Source organism: Colobus angolensis, unplaced genomic scaffold (genome assembly GCF_000951035.1).
Source record: "Colobus angolensis palliatus isolate OR3802 unplaced genomic scaffold, Cang.pa_1.0 Scaffold113, whole genome shotgun sequence".
Lineage (NCBI taxonomy): Eukaryota > Metazoa > Chordata > Mammalia > Primates > Cercopithecidae > Colobus > Colobus angolensis.
Window position 1 is genome coordinate 4,170,925 of NW_012112364.1, and position 16,355 is coordinate 4,187,279.

At 43.7% G+C, this 16,355-nt stretch overlaps 1 protein-coding gene across 1 annotated transcript in view; it reads left to right on the top strand.

Moving 5' to 3' along the window:
• Positions 1-16,355, top strand: part of MIPEP (mitochondrial intermediate peptidase) — a 151,785-nt gene that overhangs the window by 113,450 nt on the left and 21,980 nt on the right. The window contains exons 17-18 of the mRNA XM_011958800.1: positions 8,438-8,559; positions 12,012-12,085. Coding sequence (XP_011814190.1) covers positions 8,438-8,559; positions 12,012-12,085 — 196 coding nt within the window. The remainder of the gene's footprint in view (positions 1-8,437; positions 8,560-12,011; positions 12,086-16,355) is intronic.

The following is a 16,355-nucleotide window of genomic DNA, read 5'->3' on the forward strand; positions in this document are numbered from 1 at the left end:
TTCAACTTCCTGGGCTCAAGCAATCTGTCCTCCTTGGCCTCCCAGAGTTCTGGGATCACAGACATGAGCCACTGCGCCTGGTCAACATTTTAAACTATAGTATTTACTCATCATAGCTTGTGTAAGAACTTTCTTTTCAGCTGTAAAAATAGCTCTGTGGTGTGTTTTCATATGTATTTTAGCAGACACGGTAGAAACAAAGTTGAAAGTTACGGGTGTCACACATACACACATGAACGTGGCATAGACGTCAGTGTTGGTGTCAGTGATGTGAAATCAAGCCGGGTGTAATGTCACACATACACACATGAACGTGGCGTAGACGTCAGTGTTGGTGTCAGTGATGTGAAATCAAGCCGGGTGTAATGTCACACATACACACATGAACGTGGCGTAGACGTCAGTGTTGGTGTCAGTGATGTGAAATCGAGCCAGGTGTAAACTTGGCCTCCCCTTGCCTATCAAGCCAGCAGATAGAACCAGTGAGCTGGTAGCTTCATCAACATGTGGTGTTCACCTTTGAGTCCAAGGTGGGGGTTTCAGTCTTCACCTTTTCAAAGCTAGCAGGAAAGGGGAAAGAGGACAAGGAGGGCGAGTAGCTTCCTTTTGCAGAACCCAGCTGCACACGTCACCTTTACTCACAGCCATTTTCAGGACTATAGTCGCACAGCCACATGCCTCGGGGTATCTGGGAAACGCAGTCACTGCCAGAGCAGTGGAGAGCCCTGTTCACACTTAGCAGGAAAAGGGTATGATTCTGTTTCTAAAAGGAAAAAAGGGGAAAATGAAGGAAGGGACACTTACTACTCCCTGCCATTAGCCTTGGCAAATCACTCTTTTCAAGTCTATTTATAAAATATAAGCTGTTAAAATATTTACAAAAAAATTAAGAAATATTTACAAAGGGTAATATTTACAAAAAGAAATATTTACAAAGGCGTGGTGGTTCACGCCTGTAATCCCAGCACTTTGGGAAGCCGATGCAGGCGGATCACGAGGTCAGGAGTTCAAGACCAGCCTGGGCAACATAGTGAAACCCCATCTCTACTAAAAATACAAAAAAAATTAGCTGGGCGCAGTGGCACGTGCCTGTAGTCCCAGCTACCTGGGAGGCTGAGGCAGGAGAATCGCTTGAACCTGGGAGGTGGGGGTTGCAGTGAGCCAAGTTCGCGCCACTGCACTCCAGCCTGGGTGACAGCATGACACTTCAACAAAGACACAAGGTATATCTTTATACACCTTCCATATTTTCAGGAGTTTATTCTCAAAATAGGATTTTTAACATAACTCTCATTTTAAGAAATAGATATTGGTATTAGTTTTCAATGGCTGTATAACAAATTTCTACTAATGTAGTGGCTTAAAACAGTGCCTATCTCACAGTTGCTTTGGATCAGGAGTCAACACAGTATAGCTGTTCCTATGCCTGGGGGTCCTACAAGGCTGCAGGCAAGGTGTTGGCAGGGCTGCAGTCTCATCTGGGGGCTTGGCTGCATCACCCAGGTTATTGGCAGAATTCATTTCCTACAGTTATAGCACTGAGGACAGGCTTCTTACCAGCTGGCTATAGGCTACCCACAGGTCTCAGAGGGCCCCCCAGGTTCCGGGGTCCTCCCCCAGACCTCTGACAGTGGGCCTTCCCGACAGGGTCATCTTCTTCCTCTAGCTACCAAGGAGTGTTTCTAGAGCGAGCTTGCTAGCGAATTGGGAGACATCTTGGATGACAGGATGTATTCATGGGAGTGACATCCAAAACCACTGCCATATTTGGTTGGTTAGGAGCAAGGAGCAGCTTCTGTCTATATTGAAGGGAGGGGATTCCAAAAAGATGTGACCATCAGGAGGACAGGTCATGGGGGCCTTGTGAGAGTGTATCCACCACAGTAACTGTTTCACTTAACAACACTTTCTACTCCGAATCGAGAATACCTGTCTGTCGGCCATTGTTGTTTTGTGGGTTTCGGTAAACTGTCAGTAGGCACTTTTTATCGTTTAGAAGCACTAGTCCCCAGTGATGCATGGAACATGCACACACACTGAAAGAGAGAGAGAGAGTGAGTGAGAAAGGGAGAGAGAGAGAGCATGGACGTGAGAGGCCAACAGGGGAATATGTTCTTTGCTCTACTTTGTGGTTAAATCATTAAATACTTCTGGAGTGTTTAATGTATCTTATTGAGCAGACCAGTGATACTGTACACAGAGAACGTGAGAACTCAGAACGGTCTTTCTATGAAGACAAGCTCAGGAACTTGCTTGTTCCTGCCTTGTTACCTGACTACAACAGGTGGAAGTGTGAATGACAGGATTACATGAGCTTGTGCAGTATTACTAGCCCATTGTTTCTTTAGAGTCTTTAGGGCTTGAAAGAGATAGAAAGCATACTCTAGGAAGCCCTGCTCAGACTCTCTACATGGTCCAGACCTGGAGACGTGGTCCCAAAATTAGCCCGAGAAATCTTACATCATCTGGCAAATAATGTAGTTAAAGAACTGTTTTTAAAGACCATTTATAGCCTAAGATCCAAATTTGTTTTTAACACCGTAGTGTCTTCTTATCTGCGAAACAGATATGGTAGAATGCTCAAAAGAATCCAGCGAAGAAAAATGCTCCTGAAATACTGAATAGGATTATTCCATGTCAGAGGCCTTTTTGGATGGTGGTTGTGTGGTGGCCTTGAAATGTCCTCTCTTGGACAGCGTCACGTCATCATTGGTATACAGTCAGTGTATTTAATATGTTTTGCTACCATTCTTAACCTAATACCACTCACTTCCCTAGTCAAAAATAAATTACTTATATGAAATTGCACTTGTAGTACAACCCAATACACCAATCTTATAAACCAGAATTATTATTCCTGGGCTCTGCATCTCAGTCAGATGTCCAGTTGTCGGTAACATTGAGTGTCATTGTGAAAGAATCCCATGGTGTCCATCTCTCCATCCATTCATTCGCCAGATTGCTGTTGAGTTCCCATTGTGCTTCCAGTGCTGCAGTAAGTCCAGACGTAGGCACAGTATGTCGGCCATGCCCTTAGGAAGTTTATAACACACGTCAAAGTGATAGGCTGCATTTCTATACTCATGGTTTATAGGGTCCCCCCCCTTATTCTCAAGGGATATGTTTCAAGACCCCAGATGGATGCCTGAAGCTACCGATAGTACTGAGCTCTATATATACTATACATACATACCTATGATAAAGTGACGTTTATAAATTAGGCACAGTAAGAGATTAACAGCAATAAGGTAGGACAACTTTATACTGTAATAAAAGTTTTATGAATGTGGTGTCTCCCTCTCTCAAAATATGTAGTTATAGTATACCTGCCTATTTTTGGACTGAAGTTGACCACAGGTAACTGAAACCGTGGATAGGAAAACTGCTATTACCATTTCACTTGAGTTGGGAGGACTACTGTATAGCGTCCCTCAGTATCTGTGGGGAATTGGTTCTAGGACCCACCCCCTGACCATGGATACCAACATCGGAGCATGTTCACATCCTGTGATTGGCCTGTGGAACCTGCAGATAGGAAAATTCGGCCCTCCGGAGACGCAGGTTTCACATCCGCACTGTATTTCCCGCCTGTGTTTGGGTGTGGATGCAGAATCTGCCAATATGTACTCGACTGTATTCATGGAAAGAAATCCACATATAAGTGGATCCACTTGTGTTGTTCAAGAGTCAACTGTATAATGTTCCAGTGATAAAATCATTTTAAAATAAATTTTAGCTAAATGCATTTCTACATGTATAGCTGGACATGAAGAAACGGTATACTATTTAAGAGTATAGTTGGCTGAGCACAGTGGCTAACACCTGTCATCCCAGCACTTTACGAGGCCAAGGTAAGCAGATCACTTGAGGCCAAGAGTTCAAAACTAGCCTGGGAAACAACCCTCATCTCTACAAAAATATTTTAAAAATTAGCCAAGCATGGTGGTGCATCCCTGTGGTCCCAGCTACTCAGGAGGCTGAGGTGGGAGGCTGCTTGAGCCCAGGAGCTCCAGGTTACAGTAAGACATCCTCATGCCACTGCACTGCAGCCTGAGTCACAGAGTGAGACCTTGCCTCTAAAAAAATTTAAGAAGAGTGTAATTACGAGAAATGGTTAGTTCCGTTATTCCATATGTAGCACACAGTTAATGAGTGCTTGCTCTGCACTAGCCCCTGTTCTGTGTTTGAAACTGAAAACAAAGTGGCCGGTTGCTACCTTTCCATTTCTGGCCCTGGAAAATCGTGGCATGAGAGAAGGGCTATAGGCCAGTACAAATGATCCAAGAGCCTTCTCTTCTCTGGAGTTCTACGGCAAGTGACCGTAGCCCTGGGTTTCCTGACAGGCTGCTTTGCTGGCTCCAAGTTTTGTCTTTCGTATGGGATCACTGAGATTATCTAACTCGAGGAAAGTTTAAATAGGCATGCCTTGGGATAGCAGTGGGATTTGCAAATCTGTGTCTCTCACCATAATAAAAAGGATAACTACAAAGATGTTTCATGGTTTGCTTTTGAAATGAGATCCACATGTTAAATATCGACGGAAGTGTGAAAGCTTTTATCCGTCTGACAAATATCCCTTAGGAAGAAGAAAACTTCAATTTAAAAGGAAGAGGGTATAATTCCAGAGCTTAAGATGAAATGCTGTATTTTATTATTCCAGATGAATGAGTGAAATGGTAATAAGGACTTAATGTTAGGTTGAATTAGCAGGAATTCAGCAATTGTGTTCAAACAACAGTAGAATTGTAGGTCTTAGTCAGCCATAGACTTGCAAACCTATGATGAAAGGTGTCAGGTGGAGATAATTTATTTAGCATGTCTTGAGGTGTAGTCCTGAACCCAAACCTGTAATTAAAGCGCAAGACTCCACGGGGCATGTGTGTGCCAGAAGACCTGTATTCAGGCAGGGGGGTCAGGATAAGGCAGACCCCTGACTGTCCAGGAAATGGTGCGTGCACAAATCCTGATGTCTCTTTCTACCGTTCTGAAAGGTCTTATTTTTATAACTCTGTTTGTGTGGGATGTGGGAACTCAGTTACGAGCTGATGAAACCAGGGAACTTAAGACATTTCTTAGCTCAGATCAAATGCCACTATTGAAGTGGGCCTGCTTTCAAAGTAAAACAAAGCTGTATTCAGCTGGAATCGAAACAGAATTAAACTCTGCTCTATACTGCAAAGGCTGCCAAACTAGTTCTGGCAAATCACCGTGAAGAAAATGTTTCAAAGGCAAAGCCCCTTAACTGTATGCTACGAATTCCGGGGCGTCCACCCTGAGAGACGCTTATCATCAGTAGTACAAGTGCTCGCATCTTGGTGCAGTATCAGATTAAAACAGCAGGCTGTATTCCATTACAGAAGATCTCCTCACATCCAAACTGCTTCATACGAGAAAGGCTACCAGTGGTCCCTGAGTCTCATCATTTAGTAGATTAGGATTCCAGCATCACAGAAAAACTGACAAATACCCCTTTTCAATAAGACAGAGTACATGGAACTGTGTATCTGTTGTAAATGAATTCTAAAAGCCTTTTGAGTAAAAATGTAGTTATTCAAAGTTTGTTATACTGAAATTTAATTCATAGATGGTCCTAGGCTCTTTGCTTTTGTTTTAAATACCACTTGCGTCTTAACAGGATGAAAATTCCGTGTCTTCCTTTCTCTGCCCTTCACTGGAGGGACCTTGCTGGCAAAAGACTATGCAGACCACATTTTGAGTGTCCAGCTCCTCCCTCTAGGGCACAGCTCCACCAAGGGCACGCATCTGTTGCATCTCCAGCAGCCTCAGCCCCACTCTTGGTTGTGTTTTCATGGTACTGTGTGGGGGTGGCACTTGGGCCTGGAGCTGGGGTGTCTTGTGAGGTAGGATACAGGTCTAGCTGCTGTGAGAGAGACCCAAAACAATAGCTGTGCAAGTGCCCCAGCCCAGCGCAGGAGGTGGCTGCCCCCATGACAGGCCCACACTTCTGACTGGTTGCATCCCCAAGAAGGAAGGGGCATGGATCATTCCTTCAGGACACCACTCACAAGGCACCCACCTGACTTCCAATCGTATCTTCTTACAGAAAGCGGAGAGCGGATGTGGAGGTGCACTGTGCCTCTGTGGTGCGGGCCCCATGTCCTAATCTGAGTGCGGTGCTCCCGCACACCTTCCTTATGACAGAGCCCTTGCTGAGCCCAGGCAAAGTAGCTGTCGTGGAGAATTGGACACAACCAGAGAGTCACTAGCATTGCCATGCGTCTTTTAAGCCACTGTGTAGTGAACACAGGGAGTGTGCTGCCGTGTTCCTGTGATGAAGTAACCATATTTTAAAAAACGTTTGTTGCTCGATATGTTAACTAGAATTCACTTACTTAGTTTATAGAGTTGTAGCAAGGATTACACTTTATTTATTCTTTATTTTCTGGGGAGTTAACAGATTCGTTAGAGTGTTGTTATCATGGTTAAAAAAAGTTAAGCTTTTTTAAAAAGTTGTTTATTTATTTATTTTGTAATTATTATTATTTTTTTGAGACAGATGCTTGCTCTGTTGCCCAGGCCGGAGTGCAGTGACGCGATCTTGGCTCATTACAACCTCCGCCTCCCGGGTTCAAGCAATTCTCCTGCTTCTCCCGAGTAGCTGAGATTACAGACATGTGCCACCACGCCTGGCTAACTTTTGTATTTTTAGTAGAGACAGGGTTTCACCATGTTGGCCAGACTGGTCTCGAATTCCTGGCCTCAAGTGAGCCAGCTGCCTCAGCCTCCTGATGTGCTGGGATTACAGGCATGAGCCATTGTGCCCGGCCCAAGCTTCTATTTTTTAAAAGAAATGTTTATGTCAGATAAAGACAGAAGAAAGTGGATAATTACCATGTCAGATTTGTTTCAGAAAAGTAAAAGTGTTAAAGTCCTAAGTGTAGCCTTTGAGGGCAGTTTTCACAGTCCCAGCTTTGGCTGGGGTGACGTTACAGCAGACGCGCCATTGTGAGCTCATGTGCTGTGCTTGCGTAGCCCTGCCCTTGCGGATGGGCGGTGCTTGCGTAGCCCTTGCAGATGGGTTGGAATGGAGATGTTTTCCACTTTAGCAACAGAGAAAGAGCAGTATTCATAGGAAGAGAAGTTTCCAGTGGAACAGTGTCCCTCCATGAAAATCCATGTGGCCTTTCCTGTCATAACTACGTCATTGTCCGTAGGTAGGATGGATGCTCTGTCTGTGCCAGACTCGAAGTTCCCTCCTCCAGTGTTGATGACCAGGCGTTCCAAGCGGGTCAGAACAGATGTGCACGTCCACCCGGCTGCACCACTGGCACTCCTGCCACCGTCTCTAGGCTGTCTTCTCTACGTTTCTGTCACAGAAGTGAATCCCAGAGTGATGAACTTGTAGAAAACAATTAGGTGTCCGCTTCTTCCGTCTTGTGATTAGAAAATAAGTGGAAGGAGCTTAGAGAAGAAGGGACCGCAGACAGTTTGTTCACCCTTCTTCCACTGAGACGCAAGTTGCTGGTGGTTATCTTTGGTTCTTAGCGTTTGTCTCTTCTAAAAACAAAAAAGAATATATTCCCAGACTACCCCTCTTTATATAGTTATGATTTTTAAATTCTGTCCCATTTTTCTTCTCCTCTGTGACTTTTTGTTTCGTCATAAAATGTAATTGTGGTAAAAACATGGAAGGTTTTTATGTTACAAAAACGAGTTCATGAAAAGCAGTTCGTGCAACAGACAACCATTGCAGAGTACAACTCTCTGAACTACCTAAATTACTAAAAATAAGTAAACTCCTGACCTTACTGTTTTTCTAGATGGTCATGTGAAATAAAATGTATTATAATCAGTGTAATTAAACTCACTTAATGAAGAAGATTAACCATATATTTGGAGCAAAACATATACACCTATATATGATTATATTTATGTGATACAAAATTTTGTGTGTGTCTTAGTGTGCTATGGCTGCCTTCACAAAATACCAGAGGCTATGTGGCTTAAACAATAGAAATTTACTTCCCACTGTTCTGGAGGCTGGAAGTCCAGACCAGGGTGTCAGCAGGTCTGGCTTCTCCCGAGGCCCCATTGGCTTGGAGACAACCTTTCCTCAATGCCCACACCCTGGCATCCAGCTTTCCTCCTCTTCCAAGACACCGGTGAGATTGGGCGAGGGCCCAGTCTAAGAGCTTCACTTTTACTTAATCACTTCTTTGGAGGCCCTGTCTCCTAATGAGTCACATTCTGAGGTATGGCTTTGGGTTTCCACATGTGAATTTTGAGGAGACACAGTTCAGCCCATAACAGTGTATAAAATGTGAAAATATTGATATCGTAGGTGACATAGCCTTCTAGGGTAAAATGCAAATGAAAACATTTACGGGTCTCTCTGTGTCTCCACTGTGTGCTCACATGTGATATTCTCCAGGTGGGAACTGACTTGTGTCCCATGCTGTGTCTCTGTTCTTGGCAGGCCTGGCAGCTGCGATTCAGCCACCTCGTGGGGTATGGTGCTAAATATTACTCTTACCTCATGTCCAGAGCGGTCGCCTCCATGGTTTGGAAGGAGTGTTTTCTACAGGATCCTTTCAACAGGTAAGAAGGGGGTAAGTTCTAAAATGCCCCCCCTGGACCACAGTAATCCCCACTCTGTTACATCTGAAGTTGGCCTCGGAGAAGCGCAGCCCGCAGAACACAGCCAAGCCTGGCAGAAAGTGGCAGGCGCCGCAAACAGCCTCATCCCACTTGGCCCTTCTCACCCAAGCTTGCTTCTGCTTCCTGCAGCTGATGGTGACCCTGGACATCCCCTACCCTGCAGCCACTGTGTAGAGGTGGCCCTGTGGCGCCTGAGGGAACCCTTGTACGAGGGCTCTCGTGCTATGTGAAGCAGCCCATGCCGCCTCTGTGGGTTTTTCTGACCTCACCACGTGATACAGGATGCCCACCCCTTTCCACAGAATGGAGGGAGAACAAGGCACTGGAGAGGCTAGGGGCACGTAGGGAGGAAGTAGGGGTGCCTAGGATCAGTAGTCCTGCTTTCCCAGTCTCTTCCTGAAGGCCAGGTAGTGGTTACACTTCCACTGGGTGGAGAGGTACAGGAGATCCCTTGCTTCCTGGAGGGTGCGAGGGCTTCTGTGCTATGGCTGGGGGATGCAGGGGATCCCGTGCTGTCCGGGGGGGTGTGGGGGATCCCATGCTGTCTGGGGAGGTATGGGGGTCCCATGCTGTCTGGGGGGGTATGGGGGATCCCGTGCTGTCTGGGGGGTGTAGGGGGTCCCATGCTGTCTGGGGGGATGCAGGGGATCCTGTGCTGTCTGGGGGGAGTGGGGGATCCTGTGCTGGCTGAGGGGTTGCGGGATCCTGTGCTGTCTGGTGGGGGTGCGGGGGATCCTATACTGGCTGGAGAGATGTAGATCATCTTCTCTTTGCTCCCTGATTTGGCCTCCTGATCCTCCTAACAGGACTCCCTATAACAATAGGAACCAAGAGGTTGTCAAGTTTGGGTCCTGTGATTCCTTAGAAGGCGCTTTCTTTGAAAGAAAACCAGTAATTATAATCTGGTGTCAGAGTTGTTTATAGCATTTATCTTCTCGCCACACAAATAACTACATCTCCAAATTATTTTTGGGGAGCTTTGGCTGATGAGTGCTATTTTTACTGCTTTATCTTGGTTTTTAGAGTGTCCATAGAATACTATGTCACATAGTATTCACAGCAATCTTGGCAGAAACCAGCAGTTTTTATAAGAGAAAACTGAGGCTCAGAGAAAACTATCTGTTCAGACTTCACCATTAAAAACTGGACTAAGACTGTAATCTAGGTCTTCTCATTCCTGATTTCTTCTCCCTCCCACCTCCGCCTCACCATCTGTCTTTCATACAATTTGACATAGACTTGGATTTTTCTCAGCAGTTAATAATCACGTTCGTTTCAAATGATTTGAGCCTGAATGTGATGTCATAGAATTTTAAAATATTTTGCAGCTTGGTACCCACATGTATTTTGTCTTCTGCCCTTTGCAGACTGTAGACATTTGGTCTGCTTTTCAGATTTTATTTTTAAAGGATCTTTAGCCAAAGTTGACATCAGTAAATCAGTTTCAGGGATTATAACTTCTTACTGTAGATTTCTGTAAAATAGGCAAAATATCATCTTGTTTGAAGTACACTTTACTAGAAAAGCACATACTATAAAATATATACGTTTCTAAATATTTATATCTTGTTTATGTGTACATTCTTGCCTAGACATGTAGTTGCCATACTTTTATGGGCATATTAAAGTAAGCTAGTAAAAATGCTCACTGGACTAGAAAATTTCTAACCTCTGTCAAAGTCTTCTTTTTGATCTCACTCCTGAAAAATAACCAGGCTGGAGCCTACATCAGCAAGCCGGGCATTGTAGAGCTGAGGCGAGCCAGGAGCTAGAGGCCTGTGGGGAGGGATTTGATTTAGGGTCAGTGCTCTACATCCCGTGGCTGAGAAGGGCCTCAGAGCACCCCAGGCCAGGAGTCAGGCAGGGCCCCTCAGCCACCCCTGCCCCTGAGGGGAGGCTCCACCTCAGTCCAGGCTTCCTGCTTTGCTTAGCGCTCGCTTCAGGATGTGACCAGGGCTAGTGTTTGATGTCAGCATGTTTTTGATACTGTAATGCTACCAAAAAGGTCTGATTAAAGACCATCCACAGGTAAAGAGGCTCCAGAGCTTCTCAAATGGAAACAACATCAAAATTTATTTCACCTGTCTCATGATAGTGTGTAGTCATGTATGTTAAAGAAATCGCATTTTTCGTAAAATATAAAAGAGTAGTACTAAATAACTTGTTTCCAGGTCCCATTAGTTTGGAGGATTTATGTCTACAAAAATTCCAAACCTACCTTCACATATTGTCATAAACAGTGTTCCTTGTGGAAGTCTATCAGGTGGGCATATCCAGGTGACACAGAGTACCAGAAGACGGGAACAGGGCAGCCCCCACTGTGCCTTTACCACCAACACACTCCAGTGGAGTTTGCTGTTCTGTTCATTGTTATCCTCAACCAAGGTCTTCTGGTGTAATTAACCTTTCCCTGCCAGCTTCTCCTCCTTCGCTCTTATTTTAGAATGTTCTTTTTCTCTTCTTTATTAGGTGCCATCACAAATTATTTCTTAATGGTATAATTTCAAGCCTCATATAAAATAATTCTAAAGCTATTTTTATAGAGAATAAAATATAATATTTTACTTATTCTATAACAGGAGTCCCCAATCCCCAGGCCACAGACTGGCACTGGGAACTGGGCCACGCAGCCGGAGGTGTGGTGGGTGGGTGAGCGAGCGAAGCATCATCTGTATTTGCAGCTGCTCCCCATCACTCCACCGCCTGAGCGCCATCTCCTGTTGGATCAGTGGCAGCGTCAGATTCTCATAGGAGCAGGAACCCTATTGTGAACTGCACATGTGATCCTTATGATTCTCTCACAAGGATCTGGGATGGGCACTCCTTATGAGAATCTAAGGCCTGATGATCTGTCACTGTCTCCCATCACCCCTAGATGGTACCATCTAGTTGTAGAAAAACAAGCTCAGGGTTCCCACTGATTCTACATTATGGTGAGCTGTATACTTATTCCACTATATATTCCAGTGTATAATGTGCACCATAAGTGGAATGTTCTTAAATCATCCTGAAACCATCCCTCCCCCATCAACCCTGGTCTGTGGAAAAACTGTCTTTCACAAAACCAGTCTCTGATGCCAAAAAGGCTGGGGACAGCTATTGATTAAAACATAAAGTAATGATTTTTATAAAGTGAGGTCTCTTGTTAACAAAACAGAGAGCCAAAAGTATAGTTATCCTCTTACAGGGAATATGTCACACCTGATTTATTTTAGAACAATTTAAAAGCCAGAATTTGATTTTTAGAAGAAAGAAAATAATGGCCGAATTGTCACATGGTGGCAGCTTTTATGCATATGGTGTCAGTGTGACTCAGGACTTGTCTTGTGAGTCAAAACAAGTGTGAATGGAGGCTGCACAAGCAGGTGTCTAACAGTTCCTCTCTTCCCCAGGGCCGCGGGGGAGCGCTATCGCAGGGAGATGCTGGCCCACGGTGGAGGCAGGGAGCCCATGCTCATGGTTGAAGGTAAAACAAAACCAAAATGGCACCATCTATAGTGAAAGCTGTTTTATGTTTTCTCCATACTTTTTTTCATTTAAAGAAAATGTTTTAGGCCAGGTGTGGTGGTTCACGCCTGTAATCCCAGCACTTTGGGAGGCCCCAAGAAGAGTGGATCACCTGAGGTCAGGAGTTTGAGACCAGCCTAGCCAACATGGTGAAACCCTGTCTCTACCAAAAATACAAAAAATAGCTGGGTGTGGTGGCAGACGCCTATCGTAATCCCAGCTACTCCAGAGGCTGAGACAGGAGAATCACTTGAACCCAGGAGGCAGAGGGCCGAGATCGTGCCATTGCACTCCAGCCTGGGCAACAAGAGCAGAGATCCATCTCAAAAAAAAAGAAAAGAAAAAGAAATGTCTTAGCTGTGCATTGTGTTCTAAGCATCTGTCTCACTGTGTCCTAAGTAAATTAATTTTTAGTTACCATGATTTATTCAAGTACCAGGATAAAAATTCAGGTTTTAGCTTTCAGAATGTTACTTAGACTCTAACAGAAAAATTTTTTATTTGTCTTAAACTCTTAGGAAATTTTCCTTTAGATTTTAATAGATCACAGTATATTTTTTTTAGCCTGAAGAACTCATTTATTTTTTATTCCTTTATTTCTGAAAGTTTAGCTAAGAAATTCCAAGGCATCGGGTTAGATTTTTTTTTAACCTTTTGAAAAATTATAACTTAATTAAATCTTCTCTTTAAGGTACCACAATTCTTTTTTTCTATGTAATTTTCTCAGTAATTTTTTATTTGAGTATTTTTACTGAAAATTTAATTGTAAATGGAAGTGATCATCATGATTTTTCATATATAAATATAAGAACACTGAAACATTCTTACAAATATGGGAAGATATGAATGTTACTGGATAATTGCAGTATATTGATGGTTATATTTGCAGCTGAGCTTGACTATCTGAGAAGTTTTCTGGCTATCTGTAAAAGTGCACATAGGAAATAACTTTCAATATTGGAGAAGGGTTGTTGTCATTGTATGATTGAGTGGGTCTGGGTAGCAGTGTGACTTAAATGTCTCCTTGCCTAAGACTATTGAATCTAATGCCTATAGTCCTTTTTAGTAGAATTCCAGATTCTTGCCTTCAGCCATTCATGTATTCAGCAAACATTTGTGAAGCGCCAATTATGCGCCAGACATGACTGTGTGCCAGAGGTGAAGTCGTGAAAGGCGCCTGACAAGCACCCTGCTCTTCCGGAGGCTGCGTTCGTTCCCTCAGCTTTGTGAAGAGTGAGGAAGTGTGCATGCTGACGCAGCCGCCGTTGGCAGCTAGTCCTTGTTGGCCCTTATTGAACTTTGCCACCTCTGGGGACGGTTTTAGGGATTTCCATGTATCTGTTGATTGACTCTTCTTAGTAACCCTGTGAGACAGGAGTTACGATCCCCATTTTATAGACAATAAGCAGGTCAGGCCCTCTGCTTATGTCACAAGGCAGTGTGTGGAAGAGGCAGGGATTGAACCGTCACCTCAGGCAGGAGACCAAGCTCTTCAGCTGCCTGTACTGTCAGACAGGACATCTAGTTCAGGGTCTGTCCCAGACCCAGGCAAAAGTGAAACAACAGGCACGTCGCAATAAGCTACTGATTGGGTACACTGTGTACTTCTGGCTGGTGGTTGGTAGCGCCAGCCCAGCAGGAGCTAAGGCGGAAAAGCAGCCTTCTCAAGCAGTGAGTTTCTGTGAGGTGTGTGTTCCTGGCAGGCGGGCTTGGCGCATCCTTTCGCGGGCCATGCTGTCTGCACCTCAACATTTGCTGATAGGCCATGCCATCAAAAGAAAAACATGTACATCTTTTCCAGTGCTTATCTTTCGGCTGGTGTGCTTTTCTAGTCAGCTTCCCAGAATGTTGCAGCTAACTCTCTAAAAATTCTGTCTTTATCCAAAACAATTTTGTGTTGAGAAACTTAATATTTTCTGCACTAAAATTCACGGGAGAGAAAAAGAAGTCCACCATTCAAACCAGAGATGATGAACTATTCAGATTTTTAGTTAACACAAACAATAGAACAATTCTTTTACGTTTTCATATTTTTCTTAATGCTGTTCTGTCAGATCTCATTAATTCACATGATTTGTTTCATGTCAGAGGTGAATGGGGGACATGCAAAGAGGGTTATGCCAGTTGTCACTTCATAGTGCTGGATTTGTAAGGGTCTTAACCCTTAGTGGCTTCTCATTTTCTTGAAGGCAGTCAGCCTGTACCCCAAAACAGCAGGGCATAGGTGTTGCCTCACAGCCTTAACACTGGGGTATCACCAGGAGTGATGGGTGAAATTACTGAGATTTGTAATGTAAAAGCATACAGGATCTCGCTGGCAGTATTCTTCTATGAAAATGTAACTGTTTATAGGTACCTTGTATATTTTTGTTTAACTGCTTCCTGGATAAATGTAACGAATTGTATTACATAGCAAAATGCAAAGAAATAGAATACCTGCCTTCAAATTATGTACCTCCCTAACCAAATCGCAACTGTTTTTACCTTCTGAGTTATAAGACTCTGTTTCTTAGGGTCAGAATACCTTTGTATTCACCCTTGTGCTCTTTGAATGATACAAATTCAGAGAAGTCAAATAGGGAATGCTTTTGGTCTTCGCATAGTAAGTTCTACATAGGCAAACTTGTAGATCATTTGTCTTTTCCAGAATGAGTCATCCCTTGGGAACAGGGCTCTGCTCAGAGCTCCGAGTCCCTCGGCCATTTCAAGTCCTCACCAACTAGAGGCCAACACCCCATTCAAGGAAGTCCCTGAGCACACAGGATTCCTCTGCTTTCTTTTTTCCCTGATGTTTGCTTTACATTCATCAGTTAAAGGCCACTGCTAGGCAACCATGCATCTGTACTCTCTAACTCTTGGCTGCAAGGTGTTTATTCAGCAGTCTCCCATTACCTAACTTTACATAGAGTGATCCTCACAGGAAAAAAGACAAGTTCCAGCAGCGGGGGCTTTTCTTTAAAAGCCTAACACACCAATTACCATTTGAAGGCAACATAATAGTGGTTAAAACAGTATTTTCTTCCCCAGAGAAAGCAAGCCATCACATGGTGAAATAGAATTGGATTTGCAGTCAGTGACTCTGCTACTTACTGTCTGTAAATTACTTCGGAAAGTCACTTCATTTCCTTGTGGGAGGTAAAATGTGATTTGACTTCAAAACACTTCTTTTTTATTTTTATTTATTTATTTATTTAATTTTTTTGAGATGGAGTCTCTACTTCCCAGGCTGGAGTGCGGTAGCACCATCTCCTCTCACTGCAACCTCCACCTCCTGGGTTTATGCGATTCTCCTGCCTCAGCCTACTGAGTGCTGGGACCACAGGCGTGTGCCACCATGCCCAGCTAATTTTTGTATTTTTAGTAGAGATGGGATTTTGCCATGTTGGCCAGGCTGGTCTCAAACTCCTGACCTCAGGTGATCTGCCCTCCTCAGCCTCCCAGAGTGCTGGGATTACAGGCGTGAGCCACCTTGCCTGGCCCAAAACACTTCTTTTTAATCTGCTTCTCCTTTTTTTAATCTTTGAAGGGAGTGGGGTGTGTGTGTGCAGACATGTGGCAGTAATGTTGCAGATTGACAGTATGGCCTTGTCTATTTTTAAACACATCCATAGCTTACATAAAGATATAGGCATGACATTCAGTCACTTAATCTTCCACTAAACCCATGTGGCAATACCTGACTGAAACCAATTTTCCTAATTGCTGAGATATCTGGGGTGAGGTTTAACTCTCGTTGTCAATATTAAGGTTTTCTGCTGTGTATCTCATACCCGCACAATGGTTTTTGGCTTATGTTAAATCACATTTCTGAGTAATAAGACAACTTAAGGTTTTTGCTTAAAATAAACCATAATGATACGGCATTTCCATTCATTTTACCATTTTATAAAATATATACCAGAATATTTGTTAAGTATGCTATGGTGAGTGTGATCTAAGGTTCAGTTTCCATTACAGTCACTTCAGAAAATGTGCAGTTTTCTAGAAAGACAGATATGCTGAGGTTTGTGAGTAGCAAGGAAGTAGTACTTTGCCCCCACTAGGAAGCAGAATTGTTTCTTACTACAGCAAATAGACAGGTAGAATTATACAGATATTAGGAATGGAAGCTGTATTAGTTCAGCAGTTTGTGAATGGCAATTGTAGTACTCATGCAAGTTTTCATGTTGCCCTCTGTAAACTATTTGGTCTTTTCGTGTTTTACGTTATGTAAAATTTTTAGGTAAATG